This window comes from Vombatus ursinus, unplaced genomic scaffold, assembly GCF_900497805.2.
Source record: "Vombatus ursinus unplaced genomic scaffold, bare-nosed wombat genome assembly UNPS02014841.1, whole genome shotgun sequence".
Lineage (NCBI taxonomy): Eukaryota > Metazoa > Chordata > Mammalia > Diprotodontia > Vombatidae > Vombatus > Vombatus ursinus.
In genome coordinates this window covers 27,865,780-27,889,080 of record NW_020954619.1, presented here as the reverse complement: position 1 = coordinate 27,889,080, position 23,301 = coordinate 27,865,780, and the positions used below count along the sequence as shown (strand labels likewise).

General features: G+C 34.5%; 1 protein-coding gene and 1 pseudogene across 1 annotated transcript in view; both read right to left on the bottom strand.

The window, feature by feature from the left end:
* CSMD1 (CUB and Sushi multiple domains 1) overlaps positions 1–23,301 on the bottom strand; it is a 2,488,924-nt gene that overhangs the window by 326,355 nt on the left and 2,139,268 nt on the right. The window contains exons 38-39 of the mRNA XM_027840340.1: positions 12,144–12,262; positions 5,882–5,951 (exon numbers count right to left, since the gene is read on the bottom strand). Coding sequence (XP_027696141.1) covers positions 5,882–5,951; positions 12,144–12,262 — 189 coding nt within the window. The remainder of the gene's footprint in view (positions 1–5,881; positions 5,952–12,143; positions 12,263–23,301) is intronic.
* On the bottom strand, positions 19,015–19,624 carry LOC114026556 (annotated as a pseudogene).

The window sequence follows — 23,301 nt, the reverse complement described above, 5'->3', positions numbered from 1 at the left end:
CAAGTTTGTGCATTAGTAGAAAAGGAAGTGGTCTAACCACATATCATAAATGAGGGACAAAAACAGGAATAGTCTAATTACTCTAACAGCATCCCTAAAATATTAAAAGAAACAGAGAAAGGTTAGATCAAACATTGGTTGGTTACTCTACAGAGGCCTTCAATAGAAAGACATGCATAAGATAGCCAGCATAAAAAGCTAAGAATAAATTGAAATCAATCAATAAAACAATCAGTAAGTATTTACTAAATGCTTACTATATTCCAGCAATTGGACTCAGCAATCCAGATCCAAAGAAAAAAAAAACGGAACAATCTGTTGTTTCCTCGTTTACATTCTTTCAGGACAGACAACACACATACAACACACATGTGTATACATACATATATGTGTCTACATAAATATATACATACATACATATATGTGCATATATATATGTATGTATATATAAACACAAAGTAATTACTTTAGAGGTTGGGGGACTAGGAGGTAAAGGAATGTAGGAAGTGGCAACTGAAGTTAGCTTCAAAGAAAACTAGAGATTCTAAGCAGCAGAGGTAAGGAGGAAGGATATTCCAGCCATGGGCTATAGACTGTGCAAAAGCTGATGTAATGGAACGTGATTCACACCAATGGAAGAAGAATCCCCACTGGTGGGATTACAGATCAACCTAAATCCATTAGAACTCAGGTGGACATGAGAAAAGTGGTGACTTCATACTACTTTCTCCCTCAGGAGACCAGTTTGGATAGTAGGCTAGATTATAAGTATCTGTCTCTGTTCTTCACTTATTTTCTTGTGTTTTTAGAGCCACACAAAGTGGCTACTAAAAAAAAATAAAAGAATAATATATACAAATAAATGTTGCCTCTTTTACAGCAGGTACCTAGAAGTTGTACACATATTAAAAGAATGCCATCATAGGGCAAAACCATTTTGAATACCCTCTTTTGGAAATACCTTCAGAGCTTGTAGGATGATCTTTGATAGGAGTATCCTCAATAATGATAAAACTTCACTCCGTGAAGCTGGGTTTAATTTCTGAAATTAGCTAAAAGTCTCATTTGGTATTGAATCTGGCAAATATCCTTAACAAAGTTGGGTAGCATCCTTTTTTTAATTATTATTACAAAGACAAAAATTAATTTTCTTTTCTTACTCATAGAATAGCATTAAAGAGAAACTGTTTTGAACTATGTAGCTATATGATAACACTAACAACAAGCTTATATTTGCATAGTGTTCTAATGTTTTCATAGCAGAAATAAGCATATGTACTTTTCCAGGATGACTTAATTGAAAATTAAAAGATTCATTTTCTACTATATAAGCTTCTGAGGTCAGAAATTTTTATTTTGTCTTTGTAACCTCAGTGCTTAGTAAAGTACTTGGCATATGGCAGGCACTTAATAAATTAGTGTTGACTGACATTATCAAATGTTTTCATGTACACTATGCACAAGGCAATTTGCTAGCCACAGTTGGGAAAGTAAACACACATGGGGCATAATTCTTGCCCTAAATGATTTTATAATAAAGAAGGTAATAAATATGTGTAGAAACACATATCTATAAAAACAATGCCTGCTCATCCTCTCTTCACAGGGAATACATCTAATACTGGGATTCTTCATCTAGATATCGTCATACTGTGTAAATGCCAGTGAATGACATAGGCTGTCCAGCACTGATAGGCTCATATTTTTCCTGACATAGACATCTGATAACAACTTTTTCTGCCCCTATGTAATAATACACAGCTTTTGAAAGAGTTCTTAAGAACATATGATCATTTAATTTCACCCTCTTATTTTACAGATGATGCTATATGATTGGCCTAAAGTTATATAAGTAGTGTCAAAGGTGGGATTCAAATTTCTTTTGACATTTGGGACAATATTCTTTCCCATTCATCTCTAATGTATATTTATAAAGGGCATCAAGATTTTTCTTTGCCTGAACTATATTTGGTTAATAATTTTAATATTATTTTGTGAATAAATAAGTGATATGACATGACATATATGCCATGACATAACATAAATAAAACTTATATGATACAGTACATATGAGGTATTCTTTTAAAAAGTAGGATTCATGTAGCATTAATTGAGGCAATGTGATAAACTTTATCTAATGAATGCTAGGATGGCACAGTGGATAGAGGGCCAGCATTAGAGACAAGGAGACGAGGGGTCAATTCCAACCTCTGACCCCTATTGGCTTGGTACCAGAGGGAGCAATTTATTCTCTTAATGCCCTAGTCAACTTATTAAAACTATAATTTGCAGAACAGTTGCCAATCTGTATTGATGGAAGGAGTTTGAATACCAATCAAATCACAAATCACTAATTATCAACTGCTCTGATAACTGTCCATTCAATTGCCAAATCATAACCTTTTTCATATCTGACTCTTTTACTCCATTCACACAGCTACTAGTTCAGGCCCTCATCAACTCTTTTTTTTCCAATTATTTTAGCAACCTCTTAACTGGTCTACCTTCCTCAAGTCTCTACCTACTCTCAGCCATTATACACACAGCTGTCAAATAAATTTCCTTAAGTGCAGATTTAACCATATGATTCCCATAAGAACAACAACAACAATAATAGCTCATGTTTATATAGTATTTGAAGGTTCAAGAAGCACTGTACATGTTATTTCATTTGATCCTCATACAACCTTGCAAGGTAAGTTATTATACAAATCAGTAAACCAGGGCTGAAAATGATTTAATGACTTGGCCAGGGTCTTATAGCTAGGAAGTGTCTGAGGCAGGATTTGAACTCAGGTCACCCTGATTCCAAGTCAAGCATTCTATGAACTGTGTGACAAAGAAGTCCTGAACAACCAGCTCTATTGATTTTCTATTAATTTTAAAATAAAATATAGTCACCTGTTTAGCATTTAAAGTCCCATACAACCTGGCCTTAACATGACTTTCCATCCTCACTGGACATTACTCCATCACTTTGCAATCCAGCCAAACTGGACTTCTTTCTTGCTCAAGTGGATTTGAGCAATCCAGCCAAACTGGACTTCTTTCTTGCTCAAGTCTTGCTCAAGACACTCCATTTACCTTAGCAATGGCCATCACCTTCGAATGTTTTCCTTTCTTACCTATACCTTCTAGAGTCCATCTCTTCCTTTGAGCTGCCACTCAGATGCCATCTTCTGCATAAAGCCTTTCCTAATCAGCCAACTGCTAGTGCCCTCCCTTCCAAACTACCTCGCATTTAACTACTTTGTATGCATATATACTTGCATTATATATTATATGCAAATGTATGTATATATGTGTATGTGCACACATACATACATGTATATACACACACACACATTATACATACATATATATACACAGTGGCATTTCACTATAAGTGAATGAGACAAATTTCTAACTGTATTGAATGATGGTTCACAGATTTTCATCAAGGAAGTCAATAAAGGATGTGGAAGACTTGGTTTTAACAAGAGGGGCAAGAATAAACATTTCTTAGGATATGGTTATCTTGCCTTGCAATATTCATGCAATGATGGAAAAAAGTATAGAATTAAGATCAAAGGACCTGAGTTACCTTGGGCAAGCCACTTAACCTCTCTTAGCCTCAGTTTCTATATATGTAAAATATGGGGGGTTTGAAGTAGATGATACCTAATGCCCCTTTCAGTTTTAAATCTGTTTCTATGATGAGCATAGGCAAAAAGTATATGATGATATTTGCTCACATTTATATGTAGCACTTCAATGTTTGCAAAAGGCCTTGCATTCATAATCCCATTTTATGTTCACAACCACTTTGTGAGGTAGGTGATATAAAAAAATAAGCACAAAGTAGTTGCTTTCCCTTACTATATATCGGTGACTCAATGTGTAGACTAACATTTGTTAGCTTTCCCATGAATTATAACGTGTCTTACATCCAGAATTGCAATCACTTAACATTCTCATCTTCTATAACATTTCTATATGCTGTAGGTGTTATGAGCAAATGGTTTTCATCAAAGATGATTATCCCTAAACTATAATTTGCTAGTGCACAGTGCATTTAAATAAACATTCACGAAAATCAAATTTGCTTTGACATTAAGTGTATATAGCAACCAAACTACAGCTTTTTTATGAAATTTGAAAGTTGAATTAAAATCTAGGAATGTTTGTTGAAAAGTGTTTCCATTTCAAAATTAACAAGTCAATTAGGTGTTCTGGTTCCTAAATATAATTTCTTTAAAATGTAAATTTAAATAAATATAATGATCCTGTTCCTGTGTTTGTTGTAAGACAGAGAAAAAATTACTCAGGGGAAAATTTTGTTTTGTTCTGAAGAACTACAGAAAAGCCAGGAAAGCACTAGGTCTTTCCAAGTGCTCATTGTTCTACTGGCCTACAATGCTAATGGAAGCATCAATCATCCCAATCATCCAGGTTCATAACCTTGGAGTCCATCTATAGTTCTTGCAACATGTCCTCTACACTCATTAAATAAGTTAAGTTTTGTCGTTTCTACCTTTTGGTCATCTTTTCCATCAGGCCCCTTCTCTCCATTTTAATCATATATACTCTAATTAAATCTCTTTTAGCTATTCTTTTTGTTTGTTTGTTTTTGTCCAGGTATAGGATAGGTACTTTATGCCTACTCAGGAAAAAAAATGTTAAATATGTAAGAATAATGACATGCATTAACAGAATGAAGTGTAACATCATCTTTTATTACTGAGAATATATTAAACTACTGATCTTCCTGCCTCAAGGCTATCACTTCCACAACCTATCTTCTCCATCAGTAATCAAATAATCATTCTTAGGTACCATAATGATTAGTTTAAGTCACTTCTTTTGAATAAGTATTTATTAAACACAGGAGATACTTAATACATTTTTATTGTCTATGTTTCAGTGAAAAATAGTCCCTATCTCCACAGAGTATACATTCTACCAGGAAGGTACTGAAAATACAAAAACAAAACAAAACAAAACAAAACAAAAGCTGCTAGACAAGTCAATATATAATAATTTAAAGAAAGAAAAAAAACTAATAACAGGGTATTAAGAAAGCTTTCACTTAAGATCTGCCGCTTTGGATATGTATTAGATGCCTATTATTTGTCACTCTGTACTAGCACCTGAGGATACACAGACAAAAAAAAGAGAGATGAGTCAGTCTCGACACTCAAGGAATTTACATTCTATCAAGGAAGACAAACACACACACACACACATATACACTCACACATGTATATATATATATGTACATAGAACCTATATACAGGATACATCCAGAATAAATACAAGACAGATTCAGGAAGGAAGAGCCTAGTAGTTGAGTGAATCAGAAAAGGCTTCATGTAAAAGGTGATGCTTGACCTGAGAATGGAAGAAGCTAAAGATTTTAAAATGAATAAGAGATTAATGGAAAGTATATTACTGTCTCCAGCCCTCTGCTCACACTATTCCCTGTGTGTGGGATTTCCCTCCTCCTTTACCTGCTGAATTTTCAGTTATCTTCTGAAGCCTAATTCAAAAGTCATCTTTATCCTCTTATCAGTAATTAACTCCCTCATTGGACCTCACATAGCATTTTGTAGTAAACTTCTCTAACACACTTATCATTCAATATTTTGTGTGATAATAATTTGTGTTTGTGACATTTTTCTACTAAAGTTCTATGAAGATAGGGACCACATCTGATAACTGTGATATTCCTGGCAGGGCCTAGAAGAGAACTTTATGCACAATATATATTTTATAAGGTTGTTAAATTAGCACCTATTTTCTGAGTATATGCTAAATAACCTTCTGAGCTATAATTTGGTTTCTTCAGTTTGATTTCTTAGGAACATATTCCTACACCAAAATACAGAATATGCAATCTTACCAATACAGAGGGGAGATGGATAATTCCAACGTCGAACTGTTCCTGGCATACAAGAAATATGAGAACGACCCTGTTTAAAAGAAAATTAATTTAATACTTTGAAAATTTAAATAGAAAAAACTCTCCCCTATCCATAAAATTGCACTTGTAATTTCTAAGACAAATGTTTTATTTCAACTTTAAGTAAAAAATAATTATGCATATTTTTCTGTTTAGGATGGAATATTTTAATTAGACAAAACTAAGTTATTAGGTACATCATCTCAGTTTATTAACAGTTGAGGAAAAGAAAATTATCAAAGATATTCAACTAATTAGAAGGGTATGTAGACCCCTTTCCAAATCATTTTGATCCCTAACACCTGAGAAAGGCTTAAACCTGGATTGGCCAATCAGGGAGAGACATTTCGGTCCACTCTGGGCTTAATTTACCATAATGCTTTGAGCACTCTGGACAAGCATTGTTCTGCTCTCTGAGTGAACTAACAATGCCCCTTCCGGTGTCAGCAGCTGAAGATGACCAAGAGCATTTTTCTGTTTATGACCACTATGGTGCCTTGACCCAGACACTACCTTGAATAATGGGACTTTACTTATTTTGGTATTTTATGGATATATGCTATATTATGTCATGTTAATGGTAAAGGAAACACAAATATCTTGGATCTATAATTTCAATGGACATTTTGACATTCTCCTATGTTATCGCATTTACAATCTATTCACTTGAGAAATTCCTTTCTCATATCATGGTTAAACATTTGGAGACCATAATTTTGGCTGACATAGGCATCCTGAGCCAGGAAGGGAGGGGTGATAGGGAATTGCTATGAACATATAAAATTCCTCTTTGTCCATCTTTGGGTCCATTGTCTCACAAGGAGCTCCCATGCGTATTTCTATACGCATGTTTCGCAAGCTTTGAGAGAAATAAACACTCATATTCAGACTAATTTTGTTTGTCTTTCTAAAAACAAACTCAGTAGTGGTTGACAGGTAAAATGTCAATATTTCATCAGTGTATAAAGCAAGTAATTAATTGCATTGAGTAGAAATCACTGGAACTAAGGTTTTGTTTTTTGTTGCTGTTGGTCTGAAAAAGTTAGGACTAATGGTCAAATCAAGCAACTGCAAAACTGTAAGGTAATGCCTTCTGATCAATGGAGATCTCTCAGTTTCTGTTTCTATTTCTGTCTCTGTCTTCTGCCTCTCTCTCAGTTCTCTGGGCATATGAAACTATGGTAGCTTTTAAGTGTCAATGATCTGTTTTATAACAAAAGAGAAAGTAATGGAAAAAAAACAGTTAATTTTCAATCAATTGTTTTCATTGACTATTACTTTTGTTCTAATTTTTTTCTCCATGATATAATTTATCTACAATGCTTATTTAAGTTATAAATTTTCATATGCCACATGTAAAGACAATTGAAAAATAAATCTTTAATTGCTGTTAAATAATCCTAGATATATTTGTTGTTGGGATATTGAGATTATCAATGACAAATGGATTTCCTAAGCTTGGCTATCGTTGTTTCAGCAAAAATTAAACAAACAGATACATATGTGCTAAGATTACATTATAAATTGTCCCTGAGTGAAATCCCAGGCACATGCTGGCTGCCTTAGAAAAAGTTGTATAATAACATTTTTCACTGAATCACAGAGACATATAACTTGAACAAGTAGAACAAAAGTTTTTAAAAGACCTCTGCTGGAAAACAACAATAAAATGCTCAGTTACTACGAATCCAGTTCATAGTCTGCTATTGATTTTGCTATGGACATATGTTACTGATGATTTTACTTAAAGATCTTGGATGAATATATGAACTTGTAATTTTTTTATAGTTTATCACTTCCCAAAAGGGAACTGTCTTCTTTCATTTTTTGAAGGAAGACTAGAATTTAGTCAGCATATTTATAGAACAGATAATCAAATTCTTTTCTTTGTTAAAAGTGACTAAAATATTTTCATGCCTATAGAAATTAGGTAAAATCATTTTAATGAATTTGAAGATATGAATTGGGTTTTCAATCAGTATTTTATCCTATATCAACAAAGGGACTTTGGACCTTTAAAACCCAATGAACAACACTGTACATGCCCTGCACCCCCTTTTTGTTCCTGCAGGCATTGACAGGGGAAAAAGCAGTGTTGTATAATGAACAGAAAGCTGGCTGGGACTGTCCTAGGGCATGACCTCAGGAAAGTTCAAATACTGCCTCTGAAACATGTGAGCTATGTGAACCTGGGCAAGTCATTTAACCTTTTAGGGGCCCTATTAAGTTGCAGGTAAATTGCTCATCTACATCTGTAGATGGATTTTTCACACCAGAGTTTTCCACAGGATTGAAATCACAGGTCTAGTCCAAAAAAAGGAAAAGAAAAAAAAAAAAGAAAATTAATGTGAAAGTTAATATTGAAAGGAAAATAAGACTCACGGATAAAACATGCTTTATTTTTGTGCATGTTATAATTTTGAATGCATTAATTTGTAAGTTTAAGTTCCCAAATGTTTGCAATTAGGAGGGGAAAAACTCATAATCCTTTATGTTCATTCTAATGAGAGCAACAGCTTGTGAACTCAGAGTTTGAGTTGAAGGGAAAAATAGCCCAGTTTGCATTTCAACAGAGCTAGTAAATAGCCTGTTTGGGGTTTGCAGGTGTGAGTCCACAGGCCTTTCCCTGTAAATGGCACATTAAACAATTTGTTACATGAAATACTGTCTCTAAAGAACCTTGTGTTATTTGCTTTCTAAGGATATGAGAGTCTCTGTCATGAGGGGGGAAAAAAGTTTGCAAAAAGCATGTTAATAGATACTAAAGTGATATAAACAGTGGAAATGACATGAAAAGAATATGGCAAGAAGAGGAGGATGAGAAGTTAGAAAAGAATGAGGAGGAAGAAAACTAAAAGGACTTGGAGGAAAAGGAAAAGGAAACAAAAAAGCAGAGACCAAAAAAAAAAAAAAGGAGAAGCAGAGAACGGTGAAGAGGAAGCAAAGGAAAAAGAGAAGAGGAAGAGAAGAAGATGATGATAATATTTTCCTTCATAAAAGCCATTTATGATGTCATTGAAAGATAAACACATTGAAAAATTATATGAAGTTAATCCCCAAATTGGTAGACATTCAAAATAATGGGTATAAATTTTAGGTTGTAAGAATTCAGTAAAAATAAAAACTGAACAAGTTTGTACTGAATGTGTCCAGTTCAATTGACTCCTTGATCTGTAACTTTTACAAGGCATTTACAAGAAAACATGGGAATAAATAGTCTTTTAGGGACAGGACTAAAAGATGAATGAGAAATTCAGAATACTAAGGTTATAAGAGACCTCAGAGGTAGATAATTAGCTTTTTTTTTCAATCAGGAAGATAATCAGGTTTTTTTCACTCTTTCTATTAGATCATTCCCCAGTAATATTTTTTTATTTTAGCAAACATTCTTTGGTTATGGAATTGAGTAAAAGCAAATATACTTTATCATGGTCAAATCCACACTTATGGTTTTATTATGTGCTGCTAAGAACTTCACATTTTTTTTTCTGGTTTACGATAGGTTGGCACAATCATGTGGCTATGAATTATAATTATTTTCTCCAACAGATATATCTAAAAAAATTAACTCAGTAGAACCTCAGTGATCTCTCCTTTCCAGAAATTGACCTGATCTATAGCCAGAACATCTCCAGTTCAAATCCTATCTCTGTAATTTTCTACCCATGTTACCTGTAACAAGGGATTTACTTCTCTGAGCCTCAGTTTGTTCATCTTTTATGTGAGAGGTTGAACTAGATGTCCTCCAAGGCACCTTCAAGCTCTGAATCTAAGAATCTTAGGCAGGACATTTATTTATTGGTTTGTATATAGCTTTCAGTTCAGACAACAGACATTCCTCATCTGTTTATTTTATTTTTTGATATTTTTTAGTGGTCATGCATGTAAGTGAGGAGATCCTGTACTTATCTAGGGCTTGACATAATCAAAATAGATTGATAAATGAGAACCAACTGCATTAATGTATGTTAACTTTTTTTAATTCATTATTAGTTTATGGAATGAAAGAAGCATTTCTGTAATAAAGAAGCATTTCTGTAATATAGAATAATAAAAAAGATGATGGCACATGAAACTGCAAGTCTACTATGCACAATTTGCTATTCCTTTCGAATACACAACAAAATTATCATGTAATTTCTTTTTTTTTCTTCCCTTCCTCCACCCAATCCCCGCCCTACAGATGGCTATAATTAGACATAAATAGGTAGGTAGATAGATAGATAGATAAATAGAAAAGTATTCTATGTATACTTTAATTTATCAGTTCTTTTACTGGATGCAGATTGTGTGTTTCTTCATATGTCCCTTATAGCTAATGTGCGTATTTAAAATAGTCAAAATAACTTATTCACTTAAAGTAGTTCTTAAAACAATATTGCTATTACTGTATATAATGTTCTTTTGGTTCTGCTCATTTTGCTCTTCATTTCGTGCAAGTTTTTCTATGTTTCTTCTAAAATCACTGAGCTCATCATTTCTTATAGGACAGTAGTATTCCATCACAATCATATACCACAACTTGTTCAGCCATTCCCCAATTGACTGCCCTATTGCTTTCTAGTTTTCTCAATAATTTTTCCCAAATAATGAATTCTTATCCCAAAATCTTAATCTTTACACTTGTTAAATACAAGATTACTATGTTTATTTGCTGCTGTAAATTCTACGTCTTCTCTATTCCATTAATCTACCTTTCTATTTCTTAGCCAGTACCAGATAGTTTGATAATTATTGCCTTATAATGTAGTTTAAGATCTGGTACTGTTAAACCTCCTTCATTAATATTTTTTCTTTATTTCCTTTAATAGTCTTGACTTTTTAAAAATGAATTATTAATTAATATTAATTAACTTTCAAATAATTTTCTTCTTTACTATGAAATTAACTTTTTTTGGAAATGTTGATACAAGATGACTTTAAAATTTCTGAAGATCATTACTATAAGATTGTTGTTTGTTAAAAAAATTTTTTGAAAAAAAAATGGTCAGTGTAAGAATAGATCTTAAGTATCAATATGTTTTAGAAGTAGGGAATAGAAACTTCATGGATACCAGAAAAATCTTTTGATTTTCTTAACATGGGCTTCAAATCTGGCATAAGGCAGAACTTTATCTTATTGCATATATTATTAGTGTGGCTGAATCATGGGGAGAAATGGCTATACTGGGTAATCATTTTTCTGTTTATTTATAAAATAGAAACTACAATTTCTAGGAAATGCACTGTCCACAAAAAGGGAGTTCCAGAGCTGGTTTTTGAAAAAAGGCTTCCTGACTGCAAATTGAATACTCGATTCATTCTTCAATAGTACCAATGAATTTTTGTTGTCCTGTAAGAAATGAGGATAAATAATTTCCAAAAGATGTGGGAAAACTTATATGAACTGATGCCTAAGGAAGTGAGCAGAACCAGGAGAACTATTTATACTATTAATCAAAATGATAAAAATGAACAATTTTGAGGACTTTGGTAACTAATGAATTAAATGAGCAGAACCCAGAAAACATTCTGTATATACAAACAACTTTGTACATATAAACAAAAAACTTTGAAAGCTATAAGAACTATGATCAATACAATAACTATTCTTTGTTTCAGAGGACTGATGAAAATGCTATCCATCAGAGAGAGGTAATGTATTTAGGATGTGTAATAAGATATATGTTTTTGTGTATAGCCACTGGAGGGAATTAGTTTTGCTTGACTATGCATATTTGTTACAATAAATTTTCTTTTATTTTTTCAATGAGGCAGGTATAATAGGAAGACTGAAAAAAAGATTTCTGTTTTTTTTTTAATAGAGAGGTAGGAGGTGCTACAGATGTGAAATGTTTTGTGAATTTTTAGATGTATTATTAGTTTTACTTAACTTCTTTAGTTTGTTATGAGAACTCTCATAAAGTGAGAGTAACCTATAAATGTCTGAATATAAAAACAAAAAAGCACCAAAAAAAAAGTGAAAAATGTTTTTAGAATACTTATATATACTCTGACCTATTTTCTCCCATGCCAAAGAGCATATATTGGTGGAACAGCTGCCCATATTTATAGCACATTCTTTAACTACAAAATTGAACAAAGACAGAGCAATAGTTTATTTAGGCTAATCCACCCACCAGGTTCCCATGGTCTATAAAGTTAAATGAGCTAATGACCACAAGATAAGCCCTTCCAATGAAAATGAAATTCAGAAGAGTACCTGTAATGTGTATCCTGGCTCACACTGGAAGTAGAGAACATCATTCACCATGTACCTATCTCCTATTTTGATGCCATTACTAGGAAGTACTGGCTCTTGGCATGCTGCAAGGCCAACAGCTGCAAAAACAAAAGAAGAAATAATGAAACATTTAAGAACAATTTGCCCTGTCTTCTCAATCAGAGCAAGGTTTCTCTTCTAGTCATTTACTTCTACAGGAAGAGAAGAACATGTAACTAGACTTCACTGTGTTTCACAGATGGAACTGATAGCTTCCTCATCTGTAAAATGAGGGGGCTGGATTCATGGATCTATAATGTCCCTTCTAATGGTAAAAATATCACATAACTTAGTTCATATATAGTAATTAATTCCTAAGCCATATTGTAATAAAAAGAAAATATATTTCAACTTAAATTAAGCTGGATAATTTCATCAATTAAATTAATAACTTAATTTTAATTTTTAAATTTAATAATTAAAAATTAAATTAATAATTTAATCAATAACATTTCAAATCACATACCACACTCATCTTTGTGCTAGAGATACAAAAAAATAAAAAAAACCTGCCCTCAAAAAACTTAAAATCTAAAGGAGGAACATAACATATACAACAGATCAACTAGCACTTATTAAGCCTCTATGATGTACTAGGTTCTGTTCTAAGTACTATGGATACAGAGAAAGGAAAAAAAAATCCCTGCTCACAATCTAAAGGGAGAGATAACATGCAAACTACTGGGTATACATGAGATATAAAAAGAGTAAGTTGGAAATAATCAACAGAGATAGAAGAAAGAGAACAATGTAGAGAGAAACCAAATAGATTCAGAGCAAGGTTTTGAATCCTAGGCCTCCTATATATCACCTCTATGCCCGGACAAGTCCTTTCCCCTCTCTATCCCTCAATTTTATCATCTGTCAAATGAAAGAGTTATACTATAATCTCTAAGATGATCTTATAAAATGTTGAAGATGACCTTATTCCCCAAAAGTGAATTTTATGTTGGGAATTTCAGGTACTGAGGATAGTCATCTGGGGAAATTTTAAGGCAGTGAAGAATAAAGGTTAAGTTAGCAATCAACTCAAAATCAGAAAACTTGGGTTCAACTACCAAGTTTGTTTCTAACTTGATTGTGGAAGTCATTCCCCTTCTCTGGCCCCAGAATTTCTTCATCTGTACAATAAGGGGGTTAGAACTAAAATATCCCTTAAGTTCTTTCCAGCTTTTATGTTCCATGAAATACATTATTCTAAGCAGGAACAGTGTCAAATCATACCAGGTCTGTCTGCTATGCATATGTCTACTGCTGGTCCTAATCAAGGACATAATAAATGTTGTTTTAATGTAATCAGAGTACAAAAAAAGTGTTCTTTATATACTATTCACGGACATTACAAAGGCTTATACATTGTACATAGGTATTCTCTTTCGCATTCTTTACCTAGATGGTAATTATATTTAGATATTTTGAAATGGGCTGCTCAATAAAATTATCATTAAGCTTCTAGTCTAGCAAAATGGTTTTAAAATCCCATGAAACTAGTCTGTGAAAGCAAGGCATATAAAATGAACCTATTAAAAAGAACAGTATCCTAATTGGACTGAAAACACTGTTTAATGAACTTATCTACTCCCAATCATAAAATGTGAAAGTTATGAATCAGAACACAATGATAGGGATTATTAATTTCTTGGAATCCATAAGAAACATTGTTTTAAAAACAGTGAAAAAAATTCAAAGATAAGACAAGTTTAAGGCCTCATAAAGGAGAAAGGCTTTGCAACAGGTGATAAAGATTTAGTTAATATTTTGTCAGTAGATATAAGAACATTTTTAGCAGTAACAGAACTGGATTATATGATCAGATGCAGCTAGGTAGCCAAAAGAGTACTGGACGTAGAGACAGGAGGATCTGAGTTCAAAATGAGCTTCATATTTGTACTAACTGTGCAACAAAACTAGGTATGTCATTTGACCTGTCTCAGTATTTTTTTAATTAATTAATTTTAAGTTTTCAACATTCACTTCCATAAGATTTTGAGTTCTAAATTTTTCTCCCTTGCCTCCCTCCCTCCTCCCCAAGACCGCATGCATTCTGATATAGGCTCTACATACACATTCATATTAAACATATTTTCACATTAGTCATGTTGTAAAGAAGAATTAGAACCAATGAGAGAAACCATGAGAAAGAAGAAACAAACAAAAAAAGAGAAAGAGAGCAAATAGTATGCTTTGATCTGCATTCAGACTCTATAGTTCTTTCACTGGATGTGGATAGCATTTTCTATCATGAGTCTTTTGGAGCTGTCTTAGATCCTTGCATTGCTGAGAAGAGCTAAGTCTATCAAAATTAGTCATGACCCAATGTTGCTATTACTGTGTACAATGTTCTCCTGGTTCTGCTCACTTCACTCAGCATCAGTTCATATAAGTCTTTCCAGGTTTTTCTGAAGTCCACCTGCTCATCATTTCTTATCAAACAATAGTATTCCATCACATTCATATACCACAACTTGTTCAGCCATTCCCCAACTAATGGGCATCCCCTTAATTTTCAATCCTTGGGCACCACAAAGAGAGCCGCTATAAACATTTTTGTACATGTGTATGTATGATCTTTTCCCATTTGAATGATCTCTTTGGAATATAGACCTAGAAGTGTTATTGCAGGGTCAAAGACGGTATGCACAGTTTTATAGCCTTTTGGGCATAGTTCCAAATTCCTCTCCAGAATGGTTGGATCAGTTCACAACTCCACCAATACTGCATTAGTGTTCTAATTTTCCTACATCTTCTCCAACATTTCTCATTTTCCTGTTTTGTCATGTTAGCCAGTCTGCTAGGTGTGATGTGGTACCTCAGAGTTGTTTTGATTTGCATTTCTCTAATCAATAGTGATTGAGTATTTTTTCATGTGACTATAGCTTCAATTTCTTCATCTGAAAACTGCCTATTCATATCCTTTGACCATTTATCAATTGGGGAATGAGTTGTGTTCTTATAAATTTGACTCACTTCTCTACATATTTTAGAAATGTCTCAGTATTTTTGTCTGTAAAATGAGGATAATAATAGACCTACTTTCCAGAATTATAGTGAGAATAAAGTGAAGTAATAGTTATAAAACACTTTTCAAACCTTAAAGCACTATATAAATGCTATTATGCTATATGTAGAGAAGATTGGTGAAAAGACAAATATTTAAATGCAGAAAGGATTATCACAAAGTTTATTGTGAACAATCTTTAGAAAATATAACCTTAAATTTTAGGAAAAGAGATCTAGGTTGGCCATAGGGATGAACTTTCTGTTTTTTAAAGTGAGTTTGCTTTTTGCAAATTTTGGTATCATTTATGAAACAAATCCCTTTTCTTAAGACTAAAACAACAGGGAATGCAAATAGTCTTTCCAGGCAATCATGTTAGTACTATAACATCTGAGTCAGGGAACTGAATTACAAAATCCCTATGAACCCAAAAGTTCAGGTATAGAGGCTAGCTTATAGGTGAAACTGAAAATCAAAAGTTCATGTAGCTTGACTTCCCGTGAAGTTAGTGATAAAGGAAATACATGTCAAATGGATGTAAAATACTAGGTCCAAGCAATCTAAAACAACTTTAATTGGTTTAGTAACTCTTAGCAGGAAAAAGCACACACATTCAGGACCACACTGAAAACCCTCTTGATGATTTCATCCCACTTGCTGCCTATTAGATACTTTCTTTCTCCAAACAATATGATGAGACAAGCTTGGTAGCCTTGTATAATTATACAATTATCCAGATGGTCTCAATTACCTAAAAATGCCCTCCAAACATCATTGGTATCCGCAGCCAACACAACACAACAATGCAAAAAACTTTCCACTGACCATTCAGAGGAAGTGTTAGTGCTTGTCACTAAAACATGTTGATTAAATACACTAGGGTTTTTCTTTAGGATTTGGCCAGCAGATAGGTACTGAATTAAACGTCGTAAAATAGGCAACATAATAAAATCAGTTTTTCAAGGAAATTCATGTGAATTTTAAATGTGGATACATTTAAGTATTTCAATCCTTCAAGGATCCACAATCTCATCAGAGTTCATACTCCCTTTACCGCCTCTGTTACTTGACAAACATCTCTAATACATACTGTGCCTGGGGGAAGGGGGAGTGGGGAGAGTAGGTTAATCACCTTGAAGCAATTCTGGTGATGATTTTCTTTGAATTTAGGTAGATAGTCTTTGGATAAAGTCTATTGCCAGATCCAGACTCAAAATTCATCCACCTTGGTACTACAGGTCCTACTACAACATGTGCTCCACTGTTATCTCTAAATTCTCAGGCTCATCTCACTGTTATAATGGGGCATTTTTTTTTAAAAACAAAAGACATAAACTAATACTTTCTACAATAATGTACAGATGATCCAATTAATGCATAGTACAGTAGTTGGAATTTATAGTAAAGGCTATCTTCTGTTATTTTTTAACATGAATAATTAATATTAAAGGGTTTGATGAATTTTAAATATAAATGCATGGAAATGGATTTTCTCATTTTTATAAAAATAGTTTTTGGTCAGTCCACACAAGAGATACAAGTGCAGGTTCGTCCTACTCTGGGGGAAAACATCTCAAATATGTGGCTATAACTATGTAAACTTTTACCAATGCAGGTTCTCTAAAAAGGAATAAACTGACCTTACCCTACCTTTCTGGGTATCTCAAATCATTCCCCACAATGCACTCTGTGCTCCAACCAAACTGTACCACTCTCTTGCCCCCTCATACCTCTCCTATTCTCATACCTCTAAGTTTTTGCTTAGACTTCTTAGTCTTGGAATGCCCCCTGCTCCCTCTTCTCATTTATAAAACTGTATCCATTCTTTGAAGACTATCTTAAAAGTCAGCTCCTTCAAAAAATGATCTTCAAACTCCAACTATCATTAACAATTTTTCCCTTCCATATACATAGCATCATGCTTTGTACCTCTCTAAACTTACCATGCATGTAATATTGGGTGTTACAATCTCTATGCCAGTGTCAATAACTCCACTTGACTGTGAGCAACATAAGAGAAAGGACAATGTCTTATCTCAAATTTATATCTTCAGCATCTAATATGATTCTCTGAACACAGAAGGTATACTATAAATGTCATTTTATTATATTGAGTATTAAGATTAGAAAAGATAACTGATAAAGACATCAGAACACAAAAAGTAAAACTAGTCTGTCAACAAACATTTATTAAACACTTTGCTAGGGACTGTTCTAAGCACTGAATATACAAACAAAGGTAAAAGACAGCATCTACTCTCAAAGACTTCATAGTCTATTTGAGATTACATGCAAATGAGCTATATACAGGATTTATTGAAAATAATCAACAGTGGGAAGACATGGAAATTAAGGAAAATTGAGAAAGACTTCCTGTGGAAGGTGGAATTTTAGCTAGGACTTCAAGGAATCCAAGAGATGAGATGAGGAGGGAGAAAGTTCCAATCATGGAGGACAGATGGTGAAAACTCTCAGAGTTGGGAGATAGAATGTCTTCAAGGAAAAGCAAGGAGGCTAGTGTCTCATCACAGAATTAAGTGGGAGGGGTATAAAGTGCAAGAAAATTGGAAAAGTGGGAACTGAAGAGCAGATTATGAAGGACTTTGAATGATAGCCACTGGAGTTTATTGACTAGTATATATGTGTTGGGGGAAGGGGATGGTTTGAACGGGCTTTATGAAGATCACTTTCAAAGCTAACTGGAGGAAGGACTAGAATAGAAGGAGACTTGCAGAAGTTGGTAGACCAATCAGGAGGCTATTGAAAGAGTATAGGTATGATGTGAAGAGGGGAGGGCCTACACCAGGGTAGTAGCAATGTCAGAAGAGAAAAGGGGGCATAGAGGAGAGATGTTATAAAGGTAACAGTGACATGATTTTATAAATGGGGGGGGTTGGGAGGAGGGAGTAAGAGTAAAGAGTTCATGATGAAACCTATTTATTTATTGTGATCCTGGGGACTGAGAAGATGGTGGTAACTTTAAAAATAATAGAGAAATTAGGAAGAGGAGAGAATTTTGAAGAAAAAACAAATGAGTTCAGTTTTCCACATGTTGCATTTTTTTTTTCTATTTTTAGTCTTCTTTCACCCTCAAATGTCCTTGGTATAACTTGGCTTAGTTGGACATCTTGTTAAGTTTTCCTTAGACTAATTTTACCCTTCACTATTTCTTTCTGCTTTATGAGAAAGTTTTATTAATAATCCTATACTTTTTACTAACAAGATTTTACAGATTAATTTATGTTCTAACTCTATGTGGGCTTGGAAAACGAACTCTTTCTTAAGGCAAGTAGGTAAATTGTCTACAAAGGTGCCTTCTAAGCTCTTTTATTCTTCTTGTTGTGGCAATTAAATTACATGGTTCTATTTCTGGATGAAATTATTTAAGTTGGTATCAATGTCATTTCTGTTGTCCGCTTCTTTACATTTTTTTTCCCATAGTCTGTTTAATTGAGTTAAACCTTTTTTTTTTAGTTGCCTGTCATATCTTTTTCTTCATTAATATTTTCCCGTCTTTCTTTCTTTGCAGCTTCCAAATGTGTTATTCACTCTTTTGGATGCACTATAAGTAAGTGTTTCTAATACGGAAAATAATGATATAAGCACAGTACACATAACTGGGAATGGATTAATGAAGTCAGCTTCGAAAACTTAAAACTCAGAAAACAACCTGGCGGGTGGAATTCAGTTCTTTATATTAAGTCCCTTGCTAATAAATAAGTAAATGAATACATAAAAATAAAATTAAATTAAAGAGGGCAAGGCCCAAGAGATGATTTATTGCAGTGACAAGCTGTGGTCCTTGCTCTCCTTTTAGAGTGCCTTGGGGCTCTCAAGCTCTTCCTTCCCCTCCTTCACCCGCAGCTCCGAGAGCTTCTCCATCGCTTGATCGGGGTTACTCCCTCTGCCTGCTCCTGCTCTCTTTCCTCTTTCTACTAACTCATTTCTGCATTTTTCAAATGTTGCCTTAAACTTCTGGGCATTTTCTGCATTTAGGAATCGAATCGCCAGCACTTCGGGCTTGGGACTTTTCATCAGCAAAATCGGCGTGTGTGTTCCAGACCCAGGCCCTGTCACAGACTGCGCTGTGCTTCAGCTCCATCAATGGTGTTATGTAGTGATTTGCACAGACCTTCAGAGTCTTGTCCCTTCTCATGAGGAGGCGAATAGTCCCTTTCTTCTTGTGTTTCCACAGCTTCACGTCACCGGTCCCTCACTCCTTCCATTCTGGCGGGCCACTGGAAGATGCAAATCGGAACAGCTTGGCTTGCACCTTAAAGAGCTCTTCTTCATCTTCTTCAAGGGTCTTAATCTGCTGCTGAGGAAGAGACACTACGGGCCCAAACTGTGGATCATTGTTCGAGTCATCCCCATTCTCCGTGGAGGTGTCGTGCTCCTCCTGAGCCTCCTCGGCAGCCGCCATTTGAGGTCTGGTGGTCCAGCGCGCACCTCGTCTGGCGCTGGCGCCTCCTGGTCCCGCGCTTACCTCAGCTCAGCCCTGCCTACCGCACAGGCGCGCGACCCCCGCCCCTTGACCCCAGCAGCGGAGGGCAACATTCCCATCATCCCTCCACCCCCCCCACCCCCGCCCCCGCCACCCCCCCTCTTATTTAATTTCTGATTTTAGTTCAGACAAGTTGACAGTCACATGATCATAGGTTCATAGGTTACTTTTGGACCCCACAGTCCCAGTCCCTGAGGTACTTACAAAGGGAGTAGAAATAGCACTAAAGAGAAAAAAAGATGGCAGTAGGTGGATATTACCAAGTATGTAGAGAGGAAATCTGAGGGAGAGGTGATAAAATTTCGAGAGCACCTCATTTGTAAGGTATCTACAGGAGGTGAAGATAACAACATGGTAGAAAATATCTTATAGTTTTACTGATTTAAAAAAAAATAACCAAGAAAACATCAACAACTCCCAAACTATGTATCTGTTTCCCCATTTATACTTAATCTTCATCAGAGTCATCCAAATATAAATAATACCTATAAAAATTCCTCAATTAGGGTATTATTAGAAAATAAGCAGACTTTTGCTAATAATATTGAAAAACAGAAAATATCTTATAATTGACTAAAAATGGAGACTATATAAGATACCATGTGCTTATTTGTTGATTATGAAATTGCATTTAACACAGGAGAACAAAGTGGCCCCTTAAAGGCTCTTTTAAAATAAGATGTCTCTGGGCAGCTAGGTGGCACGGTGGATAGAGCACCTGGCCCTGGAGTCAGGAGGACCTGAATTCAAATGTGGCCTCAGACACATAATACTTACTAGCTGTGTGACCCTGGCCAAGTCACTTAACCCTATTGCCTAACTTCCCCCAAAAATTATAAAATAAGTTGTCTCTCATCCATATATCAAAATTATTTGAGATTCTATAGATGTAACAATAGAAATCATCATTAATGATTCTGAAAAATAAAGATGAGGAGAGGCATAAAATAGGAAGATGTACGACTGCCAAAACATTTGCCACTGTGATTGAGACAATACACTGCAGAATTAGTCAATCAACAAGCATTTATTAAGCACTTACTATGTGCCAGGAACTGCACTAAGTGTAGAAGTTACAAAGAAAGGCAAAAACATAGTACCTGCCCTCAAGAAGTTCACATTTTAATGCAAAAGACAACATATAAACAACTATATTCAGACTATTTAAATACCAAGATATGAAGAAGTCTAGTATAGCTGGATCATAGAGTTTGTGGAAGGGAATAAAGTGTAGGTAAGAAGGGGCCAGGTTGTGAAGAACTCTAAAATCCAAAGAGGTTATAGGCATTCCCTGTGAATGATGAGGTCTTCCAGATGTTCTAGTTTGCAAATGACATTGTTTTCATTCAAGCTCCAAGACATTACAGAGCCTCCTACAAGAGATCTGTAGTCATTTAAATGAGTTTCACTTGTTTGTCCACACATGAAACATCAAACAGATGAAGAATGTCAACATGCAAATAAATGGATGATCTTTTGGGGTCTGTCTAATAGTATGTAAATCTGGGAGAGACACTGCAGATGGACAATAAGCTGAGTCTAGTGTAGAAAGGAGAAGTACAGGATTTGGGAAATTGCAAAACACTTGTACTGAACCTGAATCTGCCACAACAAAAAATATCCCTATTTCCAATTCAAACATTTTACCAGTGTTAGGGTATAGCTGTGAGAACTCAGATGCCACTAACTCCAAAGAACTACTAATGACTGTCATATAGAGCGTAATAGAAAGGTAGATAGTGGGTGTGAAGAGGTTTCATCATATAACCAATAAGGAACTCTGATAATCAGGAAAATTTAAAAAGAAAAAGATTTTTTAGGATTTCTAATTAATCAGGATTGCATCAGACATGCTAAATATCAAAGATGGCTACTGATTTTGAAAACATATTTGGAACAAATATAATCTATATATAATTACATAAGACACATAAATTTATGAGAAGACGTAGCCAAGAATGACAGGAGACAATAAGACAACCTACATCCTAGGAATTGATGTTATTATTATCTTCATTTACCAGATAAGGAAACTGAGGACTAGAATGGTTAAACAGCTTGCCTGATCCTTGTCACACAAGAAACGTGTAAAGCAGAGATTAAAAGTAATAAGTAATAAGAGCTAGCATTTATATAGTGCTTTAAGGTTTACAAAGCACTGTACCTGTATTATCTAATTTATACTCACATCAGCCCTGAGTGTTAGGTGCTATTATTATCCTCATTTTACATATGAGGAATCAGAGGCTGAAAGAGGTTATGTGTCATTGGCAGGGTCACATAGTTAGTAATTGTCTAAAACAGAAGTTGAAATCAGGATTCCAAGTTGAGTTCTCTATCTACTGTGCTGCCACCTTGCTGTCTAATCTTCCTTATGAATGTTTTAGTGAATTTACATACTAATTTGAAATAACAAAATACTCAGATTAAATTGAAAAACTTAATTCTTATAGGCCTAAATCAAATCAAGACATAAAAAGCCTAAATTAAGAGACTTTGTTTAAATGCTGTGCTTGTTAACAAAGAATACACATAATCCTATTCAATTGCTGTAATTTGCATTCATTCTAGTATACTGATACATGATAAATGCATAATACAAAACTCTCTGTTGTAGATTTTTGGCCATTGAAAGAAACAATTGTGCTATTTATTTTCTAGATCTTTGGGGAAATGGATAAGCATGGAAACATGATTCACTGCCTAATTTATTTTCATATTGATGTTTTTAGGGATGCTTTCTTTGATCTTCATTGTTAATAGCAGTTTTGTACTAACAGGAAACTAACATGATATCTCCACTACTTGATAATATGTGTATATGTTTATATACAGATTTATATGTGTGTATGTGTATATAATGGAACATATATACACATATATATTTCCATAATATTCAAAATATTTAAAATGAATGGATGAAAAAAAGCATTTCAATAAAGTGCTAAGGACTTTGGTAGACAGAACTCTCCTTCCTGGGTCTTCAGTAGCTGTGGCTGTGGCACCTGTAGCAGCAGTTTCCACACTATATCTCCAATAGGTTTTGATTCTCAGGATGATGGCTGAGGATATTGAGTTGGAAGGAATCTTAATCACAAGGCTCTTGGATTCAGGATCCTTGGTTGTCTCCATTAGGGTCTGAGGCCAAATTGTGGTCAAGGTGGTAGAATTTGTTTGACTAACCTGACAAATATTACCTCCTGACTGTCCCTCGGGGTACTTTGCTACTACAGGTACAGTGGTTTGCCTAACCTAAGAGTTGACAGTTGGAAGGGGTGGCTGGTCCCTTCTCTACAGGAGTTGCTTCCTCAGACGATGGCTGTAAGGGCTAAGCTGGAAGAGGCATTGATGTTTTAGGCAGTCTTGCCACTCCCAGGTTCCTATCCTTATCTGTCTCCTGTGACAATTGGCCGATAATTATTGCTAATGGTGATGAGAAAGTAGGGCCCCCTCTCCACAATGATTTTTCCCCTCAAAAATGTCTGTGTGATACCTTGTGACTGTCATTAAAATCACTTTAAAACATGGCAATAATAATTTCTTCTAACCAAAGAAAAGTAGCATATAATTGTTCACAACAAAAATCTAGACTCATT